The 18530-nt window shown below is 34.8% G+C and overlaps 1 protein-coding gene across 4 annotated transcripts in view; it reads right to left on the reverse strand.

The window, feature by feature from the left end:
* Positions 1-18530, reverse strand: part of LOC145671263 (uncharacterized) — a 179561-nt gene that overhangs the window by 97094 nt on the left and 63937 nt on the right. For all 4 annotated transcript variants that reach the window (XM_081740189.1, XM_081740188.1, XM_081740190.1 and 1 more), the window contains 3 exons: positions 15423-15554; positions 9767-9892; positions 6636-6780 (listed from right to left, as the gene is read on the reverse strand). In XM_081740189.1, the coding sequence (XP_081596315.1) occupies positions 6636-6780; positions 9767-9892; positions 15423-15554 (403 nt within the window). The remainder of the gene's footprint in view (positions 1-6635; positions 6781-9766; positions 9893-15422; positions 15555-18530) is intronic.

The following is an 18530-nucleotide window of genomic DNA, read 5'->3' on the forward strand; positions in this document are numbered from 1 at the left end:
AATTTGTGTGAGGAGAAATTTTGAGGGTGCACCTAGCATAAGTTGGCACGAGTTGTTGCGCATTTGTTTGTTGTTTGTAAAAGGAGAAGAATATACGGATAATTTTGAATTCTGGCTACAGGAAAGATGGATAATAGGCAGAATTATGAAAATATTGATAATTTTGAACGTAGTAGTACGAGTAGTGAAGAAGGATTTGTAGGTTATGTAGCTTTTGAAAATCCTTGTTTTCGGAATGTTGAGTCAAATTTTGATAGTAACTTTGTCGAACCTAATCGTGGGAGGCCACGGATACATTCTTCCTCTGTTCCAGGCTTGGATAGACGAAATGTATACAGACATAATATGCGTTCTGAGCATTTAAATTTTGATTTTAATAAATTAGCAACCGAAGGGGTGTATAAATTGTTATTGGCCGAGACTAATCAATTACCTTTGGTGGACGGTACATATACAGAATTATCATTCCAATTCATTTTGAAACTTGACAAAATTGTGCGTAGTAAAGATTTACCGTGTGATATAATTTTAATAGCTAGTTTAGCGCGTACTAAAGGGGAATTTAATTACCTTTTACAGTCAATGATTGGTACGGGTTCAGTTTGGGGAGACATTTGTAGACAACTTGTCATTAAATTCATCTCACCTTTGGCTAGAACGCAGTTTATGCGCTTCGAGTTTTACCGAGTTATGAGGGAAAATCAAACCTTGTATGAATTTGTGGAAGAGAAATTATCATTGATACATGTTTCGGATATGAATTTCGAAGAACCAGTTATTTGTAATTTAATTTGTAATATGGTTAGTCCAATGGTTCATAAATTTTTCAACTGTAGGGGGGTACCGATGACTTTTGAACAACTTGAGGACGCAGCTTTACATTTTGATAATATGTATAGATATAGTAATGATTATTACAAACTGCGGAATGCTGTCGGACCGGTAATGGGTAGTGTAATTAAAAATCCCCATAAGGGAAATAACGAATAAAACGGCTATTTGTAATGTAATTAGTCAACCTGGTATAAATTGTAAACCGGTAAATTTGGTAGAAGGTAGATGTTTGGACGGAAATCTTGAACAAAATCAAAATGTAATAGTTTCTAGTGACAATACTCATACGTCATCAGGTAGTGAACAATTTCAAGGTAAAACAGGTGCCATTCGGAAAAATATTGTGACTAGTTCTTCGGGTTCAAACAAACATTTTCGGAAAAGGAACAGTGCTGTTAGTTGAAATTCGGAACATGGGTCACTGGTGAATAAATCTGGTTTCCAAACTGTAAATTCTTCACAATATAATAAAAAGAATAGAGATCTTCTGGTCGTGCCTGCTTATATAAAAGGGAAATTAGTCAATACCATCCTAGATACGGGGAGTGAGTCCTGCTTTGTGAGTGAAACATTCTTTAGAAATCTACAAAAACAGTGTAAAATCAGAGAAGTAGACGTTAGTTTACAAGTTGTAGGTCTTGGAGAACAACAAGTGACAGTTAAATCACGAGTTCGCTTATATTTTCGGATGGGTTTTCAACAGTTTTCTGAAAACTTTTATATAGTTCCATCTTCAGAGTTTGATCTCTTATTGGGAAATAGTTTCCATCGAAAATATCAAGCAGTGATAGATGTGTCAAACAGACTTTACAAAATTCAAGCTAGGAAGTTAATAATTCCTATAAATCCCCCATCTAACCTGCAACAGTCTACTCCTCGGACAAACTTTTTATCTTCTAGGGATAGCGTAGTCCATCCCACTCCAGCATGCTCGAATGGGGCTGAGGAGGCTGCTCGATTCCCTAGAACCATACAAAATCAGACATGCAGATCAGAACAGCAGGCGCTTGGAGAACAATTGGCTGCTGAATTGGAAACCTATGTGGACCATGAGGTGCTTCAGGTTACTGATTCCGAGCAGAATGCAGCACCTTCAGAAGGTAATTATAAAGTTTCTTCGGAACTTTTAGATAAAGATCCTGAGTTAAAAAATTATGTAAATAATCTAGTAACTTCCTTTTCAGATGTTATTACCAATCGTTTAGGATGTGTGAAGGATTTCTATTATCAAATTGAATTAGTAGATAATACTCCAGTTAAATTACAACCATATAGTGTACCAAACTATAAACAGAAGGAATTAGATAATTTTATTCAAGATTTGGTTAAAGAGGGGGTGGTAGAAGAGATTAATGCCTCTCCATTTTCCAGTCCGTGCTTTTTGGTCGAGAATAAAGACCATAGTAAGAGATTAGTCGTGGCTTATGGATCTGTAAATAAGAAAATAATTACACGTAATTTTCCGTCACCCAATCTTGAAAATGTTATCTCTAGCATATCAAATAACCATATATTTTCAAAAATTGACCTCAAGAAAAGTTTTTATCAGTGCTTGCTCACTGAGGATAGTAAAAAGGTAACAGCTTTTGTAACTAAAAATAAGATGTATCAATTTCGACGCCTGCCAATGGGGTTATCAACTTCACCACATGTTTTGAGTTATTTGATGTCAAAAATATTAGATGGCTTGATTGGGGATAACTTAGAGATATTTTATGATGACGTGTTAATATTTACACCTGATTTGGAATCACATAAAAAACTGGTTGAGGAAGTTCTAAGTAGGTTCCGGGAAGCTGGATTAACTGTATCACCTTCCAAAACTCTTTTGTTTCAAACTAGAATAAAATATCTAGGGTTTCAATTTGAAAGTGGAACGATGACCATAGATGAGGACCGACTTGAAACTATTAAAAATCTACCAAAGCCTAAGAATGGGAAGGGCTTGAATAGGGTGTGTGTATTTTTTCAATTCTTTTCTAAATTTGTACATAACTTTGCTGAACTCATTGCACCTTTACAGGAGATGCGTTTCGCAAAGGTTCCATTTAAATGGACTAGAGAACACGATGATGCCTTTCAAAAACTTAAAGATGCGTTTTGTGACGAGGTAATCCTTAAGGTTCCGGATATGAACTCAAGTTTTGTTATTCATTGTGATTCTTCTTTGAAAAACTACAGTGCTATATTATCTCAGTATAATAAAGACGGCGAATTAATGCCGGTACACATGTTTTCAAAGGCCATACCACCATCAGATTGGAGCAAGAATGTATATGAGTTAGAGGCTAAGGCTTTATCTTTGGCTTTAGAACGTTTTGAATATTATTTGCATAATTTCTTTGTAGTTTACACTGATTCGAAGGCGTTATCTTGGTTATTACATAATCACAAACGGCAAAGGAAATATGGTACATTAATGGAAAAAATTTCTCAGTTTAAATTCAAAATTCTCCATATTAGGACGAGTACTAACATAGCAGCAGATTTTCTGTCACGAATAGGAAATCATGTAGAATTTTATACTAATGAACCTAATACAGCTGAGGTTATAAAGGATAATGGTAAAAATGTCAACTTAAGTTTTGTAAATTTTTGGAAATTGCCGTTGTTAAATGAACCCTTAAAAACACATCAGCAATCAGATAAAGATCTTCAGGAAATCATAGGTAAAATAAAAAAGAAAGAAAGTGTAGACTCATATATTTTAAGAGATGATATCTTGTTAAAGAAAACTAAGAGCCAGATTGGGGATGGTTATAGAGTAGTAGTTCCACAAAGTTTAGTACCAACTATACTAGACTATTTCCATTCTCAATTGATAAGTGGTGCTCATAGAGGGGTAAGAAAGACAACTGCCGCCATAGCTAGACGTATGACATGGCCGAATATGTTTAAAGATATCAATGAATTTGTAAGATCGTGCCCTAAATGCCAAAAGATACGCGATAGGAACACCTTGCCTCAGGGGAACTATTATACGAGACAGGTTAAAGCTCCAAATAACACTTTTTTTATTGATATTGCCGGGAAAAGGCCAAGTAGTCAGGGATTTGAATATGTATTAGTTATTGTTGATGCCTGTAGTAAATTTGTATTTCTGGAACCTTTAAGGAAACTTTCTAGTCAAGCTATATGTAAGAAATTGATTGATATATTTTTAAGGACTGGGTTTGTCTCTAAGGTGGTTCACGATTGTGCGACATATTTCGTATCAGGGTATTTTACACATTTCCTGTATAGCCTAGGGATACAGGACATAAAAACCTCGCCGTATAACCCATCACCGAATATTTGTGAGAGAACTATACGTAGTTTGAAAGGGATATTGAAGGCGTACATTGATAAGAATCAAAGAAATTGGGCCCAATTATTACCGAAAATCGCTTTCTCTATCAATGTGAGTCTTAATGAAACTACGGGTGTCTCTCCATGTGATATCTACTATGGAAGAACCATGTATAGCCCGCTTGATGTCAAGTGGCTAGTAGATCTGGGTATATTAGACGACGAAGTAGACAAGAATACGAAGTATGAAATCATAAAAAGAAATTTAGAAAACGCCTGGAAAAGATGTGAAAAAACCTACTCTAAGAGGCATTTGCCAGTTAACTTTAAAGTTGGTGATCAAGTTTTGACCAAAAGATTCATGAAAGCATCATTGGAGAAACACTTTAACCCTAAACTTGCTGAAATTTGGGAAGGTCCTTATTTTGTAGTTCGTCAACCGACTATGAATACCTTGTGGTTGGAGAAGGTGGACAACCCCCAGGTCAAAATAAAAAGGCATGTTCAGCATTGTAAACGATATATTATGCCAAGAAATGCGCAACCCGTGAACCAAGTTAGAGATTAGAAGGTTAAGGTGTAAGGTAACACAGAAAAAAAAAAGAAAAAAAAACTTTTTGTAAGGAAGATTATTTTATCTTGTTTATCTATATATGTGATATGTTTGTGTGAATTGTTTGTGTCGCTTAATTTTTGTATCCTGCAGGAGCTGTCCGTGGTCTTGGTCCTAATGTGTTTTGTGGTTATGTCCGAATGAATGAGGGAAGACGATCTTCCAACATTTACCCGAATTTGGATACACATATGTACGCGGATCTGTCTCACCATTGTAATAAAGCACGTCCTCAAGGTATAGATGGATGGAGAATGTAAGTTGAAAAAAATTTTGTATAAGCATGCAATGCATGGAATTTGTAATTATAATTAAGATCATGATTCTTCTCCTAAAACGCATATACTTTTGAAGGATGTAATTAAATTTTTGGGCAGACGGATCTATATGTAACATATATTAGCGTTTCCGTCGAAGAAAAAAAATGATTTCTGATGGAATTAAAATATTGTATATTGAATGTAAAGGTAGGAGTTAAGTAATACGGCTTCTACTCACTAGATGTCCTTCCACTTCAGTTATAAGTGCTAGTTACGAGGAGTTCCCTCGAATGTCAAGAGATGGCAGAACCTGCAAGCTGCAGCCTGCTGGGTGGAAACGCTCGGTAACTCGGCCACTTGAAGATTAGAAAGGTGAGGGATGGGTGTTAAGAGTATAATGGAATTAACTTAAATTTAGTTTGGCATGGGACAACCTTAAAATTCATTTTCGGAAAACGTGGTTTGGATTTACGTAATGGTTGGCTTAATATTATATGAATGAAATAGCTTTGAATAGTGTGTTTAAAGAATATCTTAAATAATAGTATATGTATGGAAATTTCTTGCTGTTTTGGTAAGTAGAGTGCTATTTTCTACAAAATTGAAGAATTGGGCTTGAACTTGGTACTGTGCTGGGGAATGAAGTGAGGACGAATTATTTAATCTCTTTTGGCTGTGGAAGGGGATTTGAAATTTATTCGTCCTCTCATTATTTTCCAGAGCAGTGCATAGGATCCCCAATTCTTGGGTTTGGATCCCATTATATTTGGTTCGGATCGCGCATGCTGGGTTCGGATCCCAATAATCATTTACTATGCCAAAGCTAAAACTTTTACAGAGCGAAATTTTAAAGTGGAATTTTCATAGATGAATATACGAGCTAAGACAAGAGTGGACGTATTACTAGTAATTCCTAACCTAACGGAGAAATATTGTAAGTTTTGGGAAAGAGAAAGCAAAAATTTAATATTTGGAAACAGTTTGTCAATGAGTACCGTAATGGAAGTTAATTTCAGTATATGTGAACAGTAAGTCTATGTGTGCGGGAAATATTGTATCTCTTGGAATTAATAATACTTTCGGGTAAATTAATGTTTACGGATTTAGATATTTTCTTGAATCTTTTGGAAATTTAATGTTAATCTTTCGAGTTATTATTTGTTGGAAAGTTTTTGAAGAAGTTGAAAAATTTAAACGATTTTCTTCGGGGTTTGGACATTTATTGTTATTGTTAGATATATATTTTGTTTGTAATAAATTGTTCCAGTTGAATTTTGAGAGTTTACCTATATTTCCTAGTCAAAAAGTAAGCTTAATTGCTACCAGAAAAAAAAAATATAATAATTTTTCAGTGTTTTTACTCTGCAATGCCAAAAAAAGAATCGGGGAACGTCTATCTCGACAAGTGTGCTTGTGATTGATTTGTATGCAGGTAAAGGAAGGAATTGTGTCTGGTTATTGGGCAAGGTTTGACTTTTACCTGTGGACAAGTTAATCACGGGACCACGGTTGTATGTGTAAGCATGCAACGTTACAATTTGTACAGATTAAAAAAATATCGTGACCCAAAAGCAGCATCGAATTATCCTTAAGCAGCTACGAAAGAACGTAAGTAAACGCTTTGCAATAAAGCACAATACCTGGTACTTTGTGGTTGATATTTGCAGCATCGAAGCCAACTGGAAGGCTGCAATCCGGTGGATAAACGTACGATAACTTGTAATAGTTGCTGACAGCATGCACTGCTTTTTTCATATTTGGGAACTGAATTTGAGGAACAACACCCTAAAGTAGAAAAAGATCAAATAAATAAAATAACGGCAAAAATGTTCTATATAATTAAAAAGCATAACTTGAAAACTTACATATTCAGACAAATGTCTATAATGAAACACTAATTGCAGTAATGATTTATGATTACAAATGAGCGACTGCATTGTCAGAACACCGAATGAGAGAATCTTTGTAAGCAGTGAACAAGTTTAATCCGAGACCATTACTAAGTCAGTGTAGTCAGAATCACTAAAAACAATAGAATTGGCTCAAAGTAGCAGCGTTGTGATCGACCATTGGCAAATGAACAGACCACAACTACAGTACTAGTTATGTTTCAATTTTATGAAATAAGTAAAACGCCATCTCATTACACAGAAATTGCAAGCCATCAGTTGGATGACGTACCCCAGAAGCATAACTGAGTCCCACAGATTCTTCAATACGGAGAATTTAGAAATCAGGGAGAGGATAACCCTTTGAGATTTCCCTCTTAAATAAATAATTGAATTCACTGCTTCTCACGCTTTTCACAGTCAAAAGTTTCCCATTCACGATCAGAAATTTAATAAAAATAACGTTTACTAACTGCACAACAACAATAAAAACCACCCGTGCGGGACCGAAGGCACGGCGCGGTGGTCGGTACGTTACAGTGGAGTAATTAAATTTGCCCTCGTTTAACCTTACAATGTCAACTGTCCATTTCTTTTTGAAGTACTTTTTCCTTTTTTATGCTTAGTATTGACTTACCTTATCCTGTCTAATGTTTTAAAGGGTCGGAAAACTGCGTTTTTTTTGTTTCATTTTGTAGCTTTTTTTGAAGGACAGGGGAAAAACAAAAATCTTTAAGTTTTAAATCTTTTTAGTATTTCTTTGTCGAACAGTCGTTTTAAAACTAATATGTTTTTTATATATATATATTTCAAATTTTTGCATAAAAACTCAGGTTATCAATTATGTGTGAATTCTCACTGCTTATCATTAATTAACCTAAAACACATAGGTTGCAGTAATTTTACGACAACAGTGTTGGCAGGAGTCATTTCTGAAAAAAAAAAAAATGCCGACTTGCATTAAATCGCCTTTTTACATGGTAACACTGCATCAACTTTGTCACATTTTCGCACCAATGGATAAATGTTGATGGATACTGCACATATACACAAGGATTCATCCTCTGGAAATCAGTTTTCTGCAACTGAAATTGATTTTCTTCATTTTGTACATTTTTTATTTTTCACTTTCGGTACTTTCTTTCGATACTTCACAAAAACGATACAAATTCCAACATTAGTCATGATCTCGAAAATATATATATAGAACACGCTTACATTTGTTTCAAGTCTGAGGTCTTTATCGTTCTTGATTTAAAAGATATACGCAATCAAAATTTGGGTTGCGCAACTTTCCGGACACACTTGTAGATAATAATTAGAATTCCTGAGCGTGTAATTAGAATGTCTACTTTCGAATAACTGAAATAATTATCCGCAGTTCGCTCAGTGACTGTTCGCTGTAATGCAAACACAAGAAAATTATTTCATTAATCATAACAAGATTTCGTGTATATAATAAGAACAGATAAAACTAAGTAAACCAAAGTGACGAAGCTTCTTGCACTGAGAAGTGGTAGTATGAATGATTTTGTTGGAAAATGAGAACAAAGCATCTGATTGTGGTTAACGCGGCTTCAAAAATAAATTGACATAATTCCAACCTTACAGTGTTCAACATAGTTTTTTTTTTTTTTTTTTTTCACTTCCTTTCTTCAAATATTTGGTTTTATTTAGTTACAGGACAAAAAAAATAAAAAATAATGTTCAATTAGTGTCTTCTAGGATTTGAAGTGATTGTTCGTGACCAAAACCACAAAGAGGGCTGAAATATTGAAGATATGGATTCTTAAACAAAACAAATACCTGCGGGTATAACGTGAATGAATTTTTTATTGAATATTTACCCAAGAGCAACTACTAATAATTACACATGTGAAAAAGTTCAAAATTGGTTTACATAGCTCAAAGTGTACAATATCAATTCATTTCGAACTGCTTTTAGTTTGGTTTCTACATTAAACAATGCGTGTTCTTCGCGACATACTGTTCAGTAGCTGGTACTGCTAAAAATGTTTTAGTTTGAAAGAAATATGGCAAACACTGCAGATATAAGTGTCATAAATAAGTCAATGATCGATTCGAAAAATGAAATTTCTTTCGTCCACCCTTTCAAAAGCTATATCAAAACATAAATATAACACAACTATCCAATATGTTTTCAATAAAACTTGAAAATGATATGGAATGGAATGAAAAATGCAATATCTCTTTAAGAAAGAGTCTAAATACAACTAAAGTTGCTCAATGAAATATATGACTCATACGAATTTAACAATAAACAACAAATAAACATGTTGGAACCCGCTGTATCATGTGGCCACTCTATCGAGTTTTGTTTCTTTCACTCTTGCGTTTTTACATTCAACATTCGCCTGCTAACGAGAAGCTACTTAATATTCATATACTACGTGACCTTCGTTTAAAGTCAGTAAGAAAATGAGAAACTAAATAATTACAAAATTTGCTCTGAACTATTTATTTTCTTTACATACATCACATGAAAATAAGATTATGTGATTTTCGGAATGGGCATTCTTATTGCTCCTAGACATGTCTCTTCAAATATTTAATTGTTAATCAAAGTGAAATCACCATAGAGATTATTAAGTACAGGCATTTTTATTTAAAGCTCTACATCTTTGTCCAACGGCATGCGATAGCAGTAAGGAAAACAATCTTATTCTCATATTTTAATTACATTAAAGCCTGTTTTGCAAGCTTACGTTTCAAAATATTCGTCTTGTACGAAGTTTATAAAAGAGAGGGAAGCTTGTTTCGAGCATGACTGTACACACACGATGGTCATTATATATTATGAATGGTAACATTCGTCGTACAAGGTTCAATAAATATATATAAGTAATTCTGTTATGACTAACCTCCTCTAACAGCAAACATATGAAATCTAGCCTAATAGTTTTTGATGTATCCGCTGGAACGAGACGAAGCATCGCATCCAATGGTTCATAAATACTTGGATATTCTAGAGGCCTCTTCAAACGATGCTGAAACAAAATATGTAAAATTTTATTCGATTGTGAAAAATTAATAAATCACATGAAATTCATAACTAAGACCTATACAATTTGTTTATGGTATTGCTTCTTTAAACAATAGCCAATTAATTTTAATTTTCTTTCTCTTAAAAAAACTATAATAGTTTATATTTCACTTCATGCAAACACTAACAGTGACGCATTGCGGCATCAGAATGTGTACAAATAACTAAACAAATGTTTGCTAGAAATGAAAATAACAACACTCGGAAGGACAGTCTTTAGTAATGAAATTCATTCTTGTCTGAGAATTCATGTTGTGTTTCCGTATTTTAATTATTTCTTGTAGAATTAAAACAGGGTGTCTTCTAAAATTCGAAAATGAAATTTCGTGACTTTTTCGTGACCTTTTCTTTCCCAAACCATAAAATTTAGTAACATTCTCAAGAGCAAATTTGGGTGAAAATTGGGCCGAATTTTCATGCATGCGATAGAAGCGTGCTTTGCTTGTGATTTGGTAGCGTCTAAAACCGACCATAGACTTTATTGGTGGTGAATTTTGATGTTTTATAGAACAAAAGTTTCCAGTTTATACTTATATTTGTACAGATAAAAAAAATCGTCGCCCAAAAGCGAAATTTCGTAATCTTTTCTCGACTTTCATAACCGTTTTCTGATTTCGTGACTTTTTCATGACTTTCGTGACCGATATACACCCTGTAAAAGTGTTTGTTTACACTTATGTAATGTTAATTGTGTCAATGTACATTTTTATATAATAAAAGCTGGAAGAGTTCCTTTCCCGATTATCTAACCATCTCTGACGTCAAGTACCTGTCAATATGAGGACCGACTCAGCAACAACACAAGGAAATTTTGACTTTAAAAACCCAGGACAACCCGGAAGCAGGGAGTTAGCCGGAAGATTTTTGTCGACAGTAACAGTCGGTTGGAGGATTTTAGACTAGCAATCTCAGTCTATTCAAAGATTCTAGCTTAGTGACTAGAAAGTCTGTCGTGAGTTAAACAGTTGGACAGACAATCGTTTTCGCTAACAGTCTGTCAGCGCTGCGATCGACTTACAAGCAACAACACGTCTGAGGTACTGCCACTTTTAGGCAAACTAGTTACGACCTTTCGGAGTGCTGCACGTTTATTGAGAACAAGGATACAGGCAGCACTAATCTTCAGGAGGACGACAAGGAGTCCAGCTGAGATATGGAGTGTCGACAGGTACTGTGAAACTGAGTATTTATTCCTTCCGATCTTTTACCTAAAATCTCTCAACACTTTTTTTCTAGAATGTTAAAACGGGTGTCGTTCGATCCAAGTACCTTATCTACAAATGAGTCACATCCCAAGCAATTCTAATAGACGATGCAGCTTTATTGAAACTTCATTTCAATATTAGCACCCGTAAAACAATATTCTATTTTTCAATATACTGGGTCGGTGAATATTCGTGCCGTTTTTACAATTCTACGATATTAAGTATTATTAACTTATTTATTTATTATTTAGTAAATACTCTATAGTACACAACGAAACAATACTAGTAGTATTAACTTAATTTATTATTTAGTAAATACGCTATAGTACACTATAAAACAATAAAATACAATACACCATAACAAGAAATTGATAAACTACGTCGTAAATCAATAATCACTAATTCATTCATTCACTCAATGACGTATTCACCATCTTTGTCAATGACTGACTGCCAGCGTCCAGAAGTTCAATGCCTCTCCTGTAGAGCTGTTGTAGTTTCTAGTTGAAGAAATCTGTTAGCCAGTTACTAAGAAAAGCTTCATTGCGAAACTCTTATCCCTGAATGTTGTTAGAAAGAGAGCACGGAAAAGATAGTAATCAGAGAGGGCGAGATCTGGTGAATATGGAGGGTGAGGAAGTAGTTTCCAACCAAGTTCAGCCATCACATCTGTGGTCATTTAGGCCATATGCGAGCGTGCATTATCATGGAGTAACAATACAGGTTTATCAGTTGTTTTGTTTTCAACAGCAACAGCGAGTCGTCTGAGCTGTTCAATACATACAGCAGCATTGATCGTTTCATTTTTTGGTAGCAACTCATGGTGAAGAATCAGTTTGGTTCCACCAAACACACATGATTTTTTTAAAGGGTGTGGACCATCCTTCGCATGGAGTGTTGCTTTTTTCGAAGGGCTGAGCCATTCTTTTCTCTTCATTAAATTCACATACAGGCACTATTTCTCGTCACCTGTAACAATTTTCCCAACGAATGGTTTGTGCTTATCACAAGCCAAACGGTAATAGGCCAGCAAAGACAAACATATGGTTATTCGCTGATTTTTGCTGATGTCGCTTACCACATGTGCCCATGTACCATGTATCCATGTACCCAATTTCTACACCTTACCCAATGAATGCAAATTATGCACAATGGTTGTGTGGATCGAATTCCATAATTTGTGCCTATTCTTGCGTTGTTTGGGTAGGATTATCATGAACTAACAGATTTAGACTGTTTTCATCAAAATGAAATCTTCCAAAACGCGGTTCATTCCCATCCACACTACAAATTCTTCTCGTGGTTTCTAAACACTAGATCCTTGATTGAACTCGAAAAGTAAAATATGTCAGCAGTTTTCATTTTTCTCTACTACACACTGATCAGCATTCGACCCAATGTTCCCCTTCAAGTGTTTCTTAGGTTCTCAATACCACAAAATCCACCATACACACTCAATACCACAAAATCCACCATACATATATTGCTATGAATTGGTTTCTGTACCATACGGAAGTAAACATTTAATATTACGTACATACGTTAGGTAATCCAATTCTTCTCTGAGCTAACATTATTTGGTAAATACGAGGGCGGGGTGAAAAGTTCTCGGCCTGACCCAGAGATGGCACTCCAATCAGCAAAATTTTATTGTTCTTGCCTGGGGGCGTTTTAAAGTTGTTTGCATAACAAGTGTCAACTTGTTCTCTCAAGTAGTTTGTGTGCAGACATTGTTGCAGTTAGACGTCTTGCGTGTTAGTTGTGAAAATGGATAAACTTGAATATCGTGCGGTAATCAAATTTTTCGTTTTGGATGGATTAACCCCTACGGAAATTCATCCGAAGTTGACAAAAGTTTACGGGGGCTCTGCCCCTTCCATGTCAACCATTAAAAAGTGGGCAGCTGAATTTAAACGTGGTCGCACATCCCTCGAAGATGACCCACGTGAAGGAAGGCCGAAAACCGCAACCACACCGGAAACAATCGAAAAAGTGTATGATATCGTGTTGGACGACAGGCGAGTGAAAGTGAGTGAGATAGCTGAGAGTGTGGGGATATCGGAGGAACGGGTGCGAAACATCTTGCACAAAGAACTAGGGATGCGAAAGCTCTGCACAAGATGGATGCCGCATTTGCTGACTGCCGACCAAAAGCAAATGTGAAAATGATTTTCGCAGCAATCTTTGGACCGATTCAAAAGGGATCCGATTTTATACGGCGATTTGTAACAGTGGACGAGACAAGGATTCACCACTATACGCCAGAAATGAAACAGCAGTCCAAGCAGTGGGTGGAAACCGGTAGTGGAGCGCCGAAGAAAGCGAAGACGATCGTATCAGCCGGAAAGGTCATGGCCAGTGTGTTTTGGGATGCGAAAGAGATCCTGTTAATTGATTACCTTGCAAAAGGGAGAACAATTACAGGCGAATATTACTGCAACCTTCTTGACCAGCTGGACGCCAAAATTCGCGAGAAGAGGCCTGGCTTGAAGAAGAAAATCATCTTTCATCAGGACAACGCACCTGTGCACAAGAGTGCGTTGGCGGTGAGAAAACTGCGGGATTTGGGGTACGATTTGCTCGGCCATCTTGGCACCATCGGACTTCTACCTGTTCCCAAACTTGAAAAAATTTCTTGCTGGGAAGCGCTTCACATCGAATGAAAAAGTTGAGACGGTCGTGGATGACTATTTTCACAACCTTCCAGACTCTCACTTCCGGAAAGGAATACTGATGTTGGAGAAACGCTGGACCAAGTGTATTGAAGTTACAGGAGATTATGTCAAAAAATAAAATCATTTTTGAACTGAAATTCGCAGTCATTCATTGTCAGGCCGAGAACTTTTCACCCCGTCCTCGTACACAACGTTTAGTAGATATATTTTCTCACATTACGATTACAGTGATAATAATAATAATAATATATTTATTTATTTTTAGTGCCATGAACAGCCAGATAGCAAAAATACAGCACTTAGTCATAGAACTAAGGGTTATAGCACACATTTTATATTCCTTTTCATATTAATAATACATTTGTTTCGACGAAAGGAGGTCATTGTTTATCCTATAATGTACACATAATTTTATGACTTGTGTCTTGTCTGGACAAACATAATTACTTCATTCTTCATTAAAATAGCTAGTCAATTATCTTAAAATTGTCCTTAAAACAAGGATACCGTCAAACATACAAATATACTATAAAAAATATGCATACCTATTAAAATCTATACGTCTGTTCAATAAATACAATTATCCCGATAATATATTAAAAGAACTTGTCACTTTTCTTAAGATTATAGAATTTTTCTTAAGATTATAGAATAGTGATATATATATATATATATATATATATATATATAAATTGTAAGAGCCACATGACCAAATGGTAATCCACATACATTTTTCACTCATTTCACATTGTTTAAGCGGAAAAACTTCGGTCTCTGTGCAATATACAAACTAACTATTTGCTTACACTTTCCTATATTATTTTGAGGATGGATAAATTTTAAATCTGTTTCATTCTCTCATCGGATATAATCAATCTTAAAATGATGTAAATAGAATCAAATCTGCTTATGTTAGCTTATTTAACTGCTAGGAAAAAGGCGAACATCAGTAATGTTTTATTTATTTATTTTCGCAAATAATGAATAACGCACCACGGTCTCTTGTCTTAAAAATACTATTATACTTGTTCCATTACTACAAAAAAAAAAAAAAAAAAAAAAAAGTTTAAGATCTCTCGATTGCATATTTTAAGTCAATTTCAGGATCAAATTTCATCCACACAAAAGTAGTAACTGCGATCTACAGTACATTCTGAATCTATTTAAAACAATGGTACTTACTTCATCTCACTAATTCGATCATGAAGTGAGATATTCCATTTCGTGTGAACACGTACAAATGCTAAAAATACTGACACTTTTGAAAAACATTTTAGCTGGGAAGAAACAGTTATTTTGAAGTTCTATCATATAAAAATCACAATAAATAAATAAATAAACAAATAAATAAATAAATAAATGAAAGTCTGAATTACCTCAAATGAACTGACGAAGTGTCCTCAAGTGAACTGATGTAAAATACTTTTACGAAGTATTATTGCAACAGAGTAAGGAAATAGTTTTGGGTTTAATATGGATTCACCTCATTTTACTATGCAATTGTACTAACAATATTTGTAAAATGAATATTTGTAAAATGAATATTCGATCTATAACAAATACCACCAACTACAATTGCATTTTTATTTCTTACCTCCCAATACTCTTCAATATATCTTCGAGCTTCATACGGTATGAAGGAGAATCTACATTGATTTTTGTCTGAGAATTCTTTTACAAATTGCAAGTATTCAGCCTGCTCCTTACGAATAGTCCCTTCAAGCGTCTGAAAAACAAGAATATACAAAATAAGTTATTAAATTTTACAGAGCAATTTACGCTTTTTAGAATTCAACATTAAACAGGATAGAAAAGTTTTAGAGCTATGTTTATGGTAATATGAGAATACACGATGTAAAAAATGTTTTGATGTAAAACACCTAATATACATGCTACGTGAAACAAACTTATCAAACACATACCACTAACATTAATTTATTTATTCACATGGACACTATTTAAATCTGCACTTATCATAGAGCGGTATTAGTTTTTGTTTTTTAACAATAAATCATTATTATTATTATACACTTGGTTCCTGCCAAGATGTACAACAAACCAAACAGAAGTGAGGTGATTTTGAGTTTAACGTCCCTTTCAGCAGTGAGGCTACATGACACGTGGACCTACTGATTAACGTGGAATCCGAACTAGATAAGCTCCCGCCGGGAATCAAACCAAACAGACAGTTTTCTCGAGTGCATCTTCAATGTCAACGTACAAGCTGCCCAGAAATGCTTTCAGCTTCAGGAATAATTGGCAGTCGCTGGGTATATGAACCTATTTGCAGCGTTCCCACTTATTTCGCGAGGACGAATTCCCAGACTTTTCCAGGTTATGATTTACAAATTTCTACGTCTATTTATAATATAAAAAAAGCAACTACATTTTCCCTGACTAGGAAGTTCCTCGTTTATTATGCATGTACATGTATATATATAGTGTGTGTAGTTAGAGATGTTATGAAAATAATAACAGACTTCAAAAAAGCGCTACAAAGCAGAAAATAATTTTAAGGGTCCCGAGAAGGAAAAAAATAATTTTAAAAAGTTTTAAAATGTTACTATTATCAACAAAAAAATTCTGAAATCTGTGCCAAGCCAAACAAATTAATCCCCAATAAAATTACTGACATTATAAATTTTATGTAATTAATAGTACCATTTTAGGGCTTTATTGAAATCAGTGAATATTTTTTATAGAAAAGCTTTTATTTAATATAAAAGTAAAAAAAAAAGGAAAAGAAAAGAAACCATACAAAATTCAAGGCATACGGCTGTCTAACGTTTCTTTCACATTGAGGCGGCGATTTGCCGTCGCCGCTCGCGGCAGTTTGCCACGTGAGAAGTGTACCCTTTCATATTACGCGGTGCTTTGCCGTGAATGAAATATATGGGAGCAGGGTTGTTGTGCAACTGAAGAAATAAAACCTTGTGACTCTGGTCGTGTTGTGCTGGTTGCAATGGAGAGACGCAAAATGTGTCCTTTACTCGCCTTGTTAAAACAGACAGAAAGCAAGCTAACAAACAAACAAACAAACAAACAAAAAAGACATATGGGTTCTCCCGGTTTTAGAGAAGTGGTATCTTGAAGCAGATTTTTCTACACTATTTCCACAATTGATAGACTTGAGCAAAATAGCAAAATAGCGGCCAGGTCTCGATATTCACCTGTTGTGACTGGGAAAACCAGGATAAAGTCTTTTCAGAATAGTCGGTGGTTGAGATATATCCAACCAACTAATATATCAACACTCAACTACTGAGTCCAAGGCTGGTCTGTAAGTATTATTATTATTATTATTATTATTATTATTATTATTATTATTATTATAGTATTTCGGGTTTATTCGTTTGTTTTAAGTGTTCCGACTATTGACTCAAGTCTCTTTAAAGCACTGCTCTAGTCCCTGAATTCAAGGGACTATTCAAAGAATTACACCCATAGAAGTGTTCAGATAGTTATAAAATATATAAAATACCGTATATTTATCAAATATCACATAATCAATTCTCTTTGCTTTGCTAAGGTACATTACAGTATTATTACTAAAATCCGGATTACGAATTTTTATGTAACAAAATATATATAGCAAAATGGTACATAAATATATAGCAAAAGAGTATAAAATATATAATATTGTTGAAATATTTGATAGTATATATTTCTTTTGGAGCACCAGAAATTTATAGAATTACAAGCTCATTTGCCCAGTGCTACCCGCACATTTATCCCAATCTTCTATTACATAGAAAAAAAATTGTATTGACTTGGACTTTTTAATCAACGACCTATGGATTCGACATTTCAGTAGTATCGGTCGTTTTCGATTATTTTTACATGTCATCTTTTCCCATGTATTGTATGTAACAAGTTTGGTTAAAAGCACTCCAGGTGTCCTAAGCCAGAACGTAACCACACACACAAATACACTCTCTACACCCCCCATATATATATATATATATATATATATATATATATATATATATATATATATAATAAACACTTCTGACCAGAGTATATAAACTTGTTTATTAAAAACTAAATTACAGTGTATCTACTCTGGTCAGAAGTGTTTATTATTTCTTCAGTGAGTTCCAGAGTGGTGATGGATATATATATATATACGTAAAACACACACACACATCCATATTATCGCAACCACTCTCTACTCTTTCCTGACAACACTTGCTACCTCCCCCAACACCCAAGCGGCAGATCGCCGCCTATATGTAAAGAGCTCCATTGCTTGTAATGTCTCGCTCGGCTATATGCGGCAATCTGCTGCGTCGCTTTCTAGCAGGGAGAGGCGGCTGTTTTTCCTCGCCGCGTAAATTTGTGGCGACCGCCGCGCATATATGAAAAGCTCCATTGCTTGCAATGTCTTTCTACCCTGCGCGGCAGTTCGCCGCCAAATGAGAAAGGGTTGTAATAGTTACAATGTATAATCAAAATAGTTAGTGTCTTTGGGACATTGATAGTCACTCCGTAATTTGACCTCGCCATTGCATGACGTCATTAATTGGCGGACTATATAAATGCATGGTGATAAGTAGAGTCCGGAATTTACGGCAAAATGATTTTTTTTTTTTTTAAATTCATGTAAGAAAAATGTCCATTTGTTTATGGTATTAGTTGTCCTCTTTCTCTTCCTTTGTTATGGATTAGAACTGCCCAACTTCAAGTGCAATTTGCAGTTTTT

Source organism: Thermobia domestica, chromosome 15, assembly GCF_964235325.1.
Source record: "Thermobia domestica chromosome 15, izTheDome1.hap1.1, whole genome shotgun sequence".
Taxonomy (NCBI): Eukaryota; Metazoa; Arthropoda; class Insecta; order Zygentoma; family Lepismatidae; genus Thermobia; species Thermobia domestica.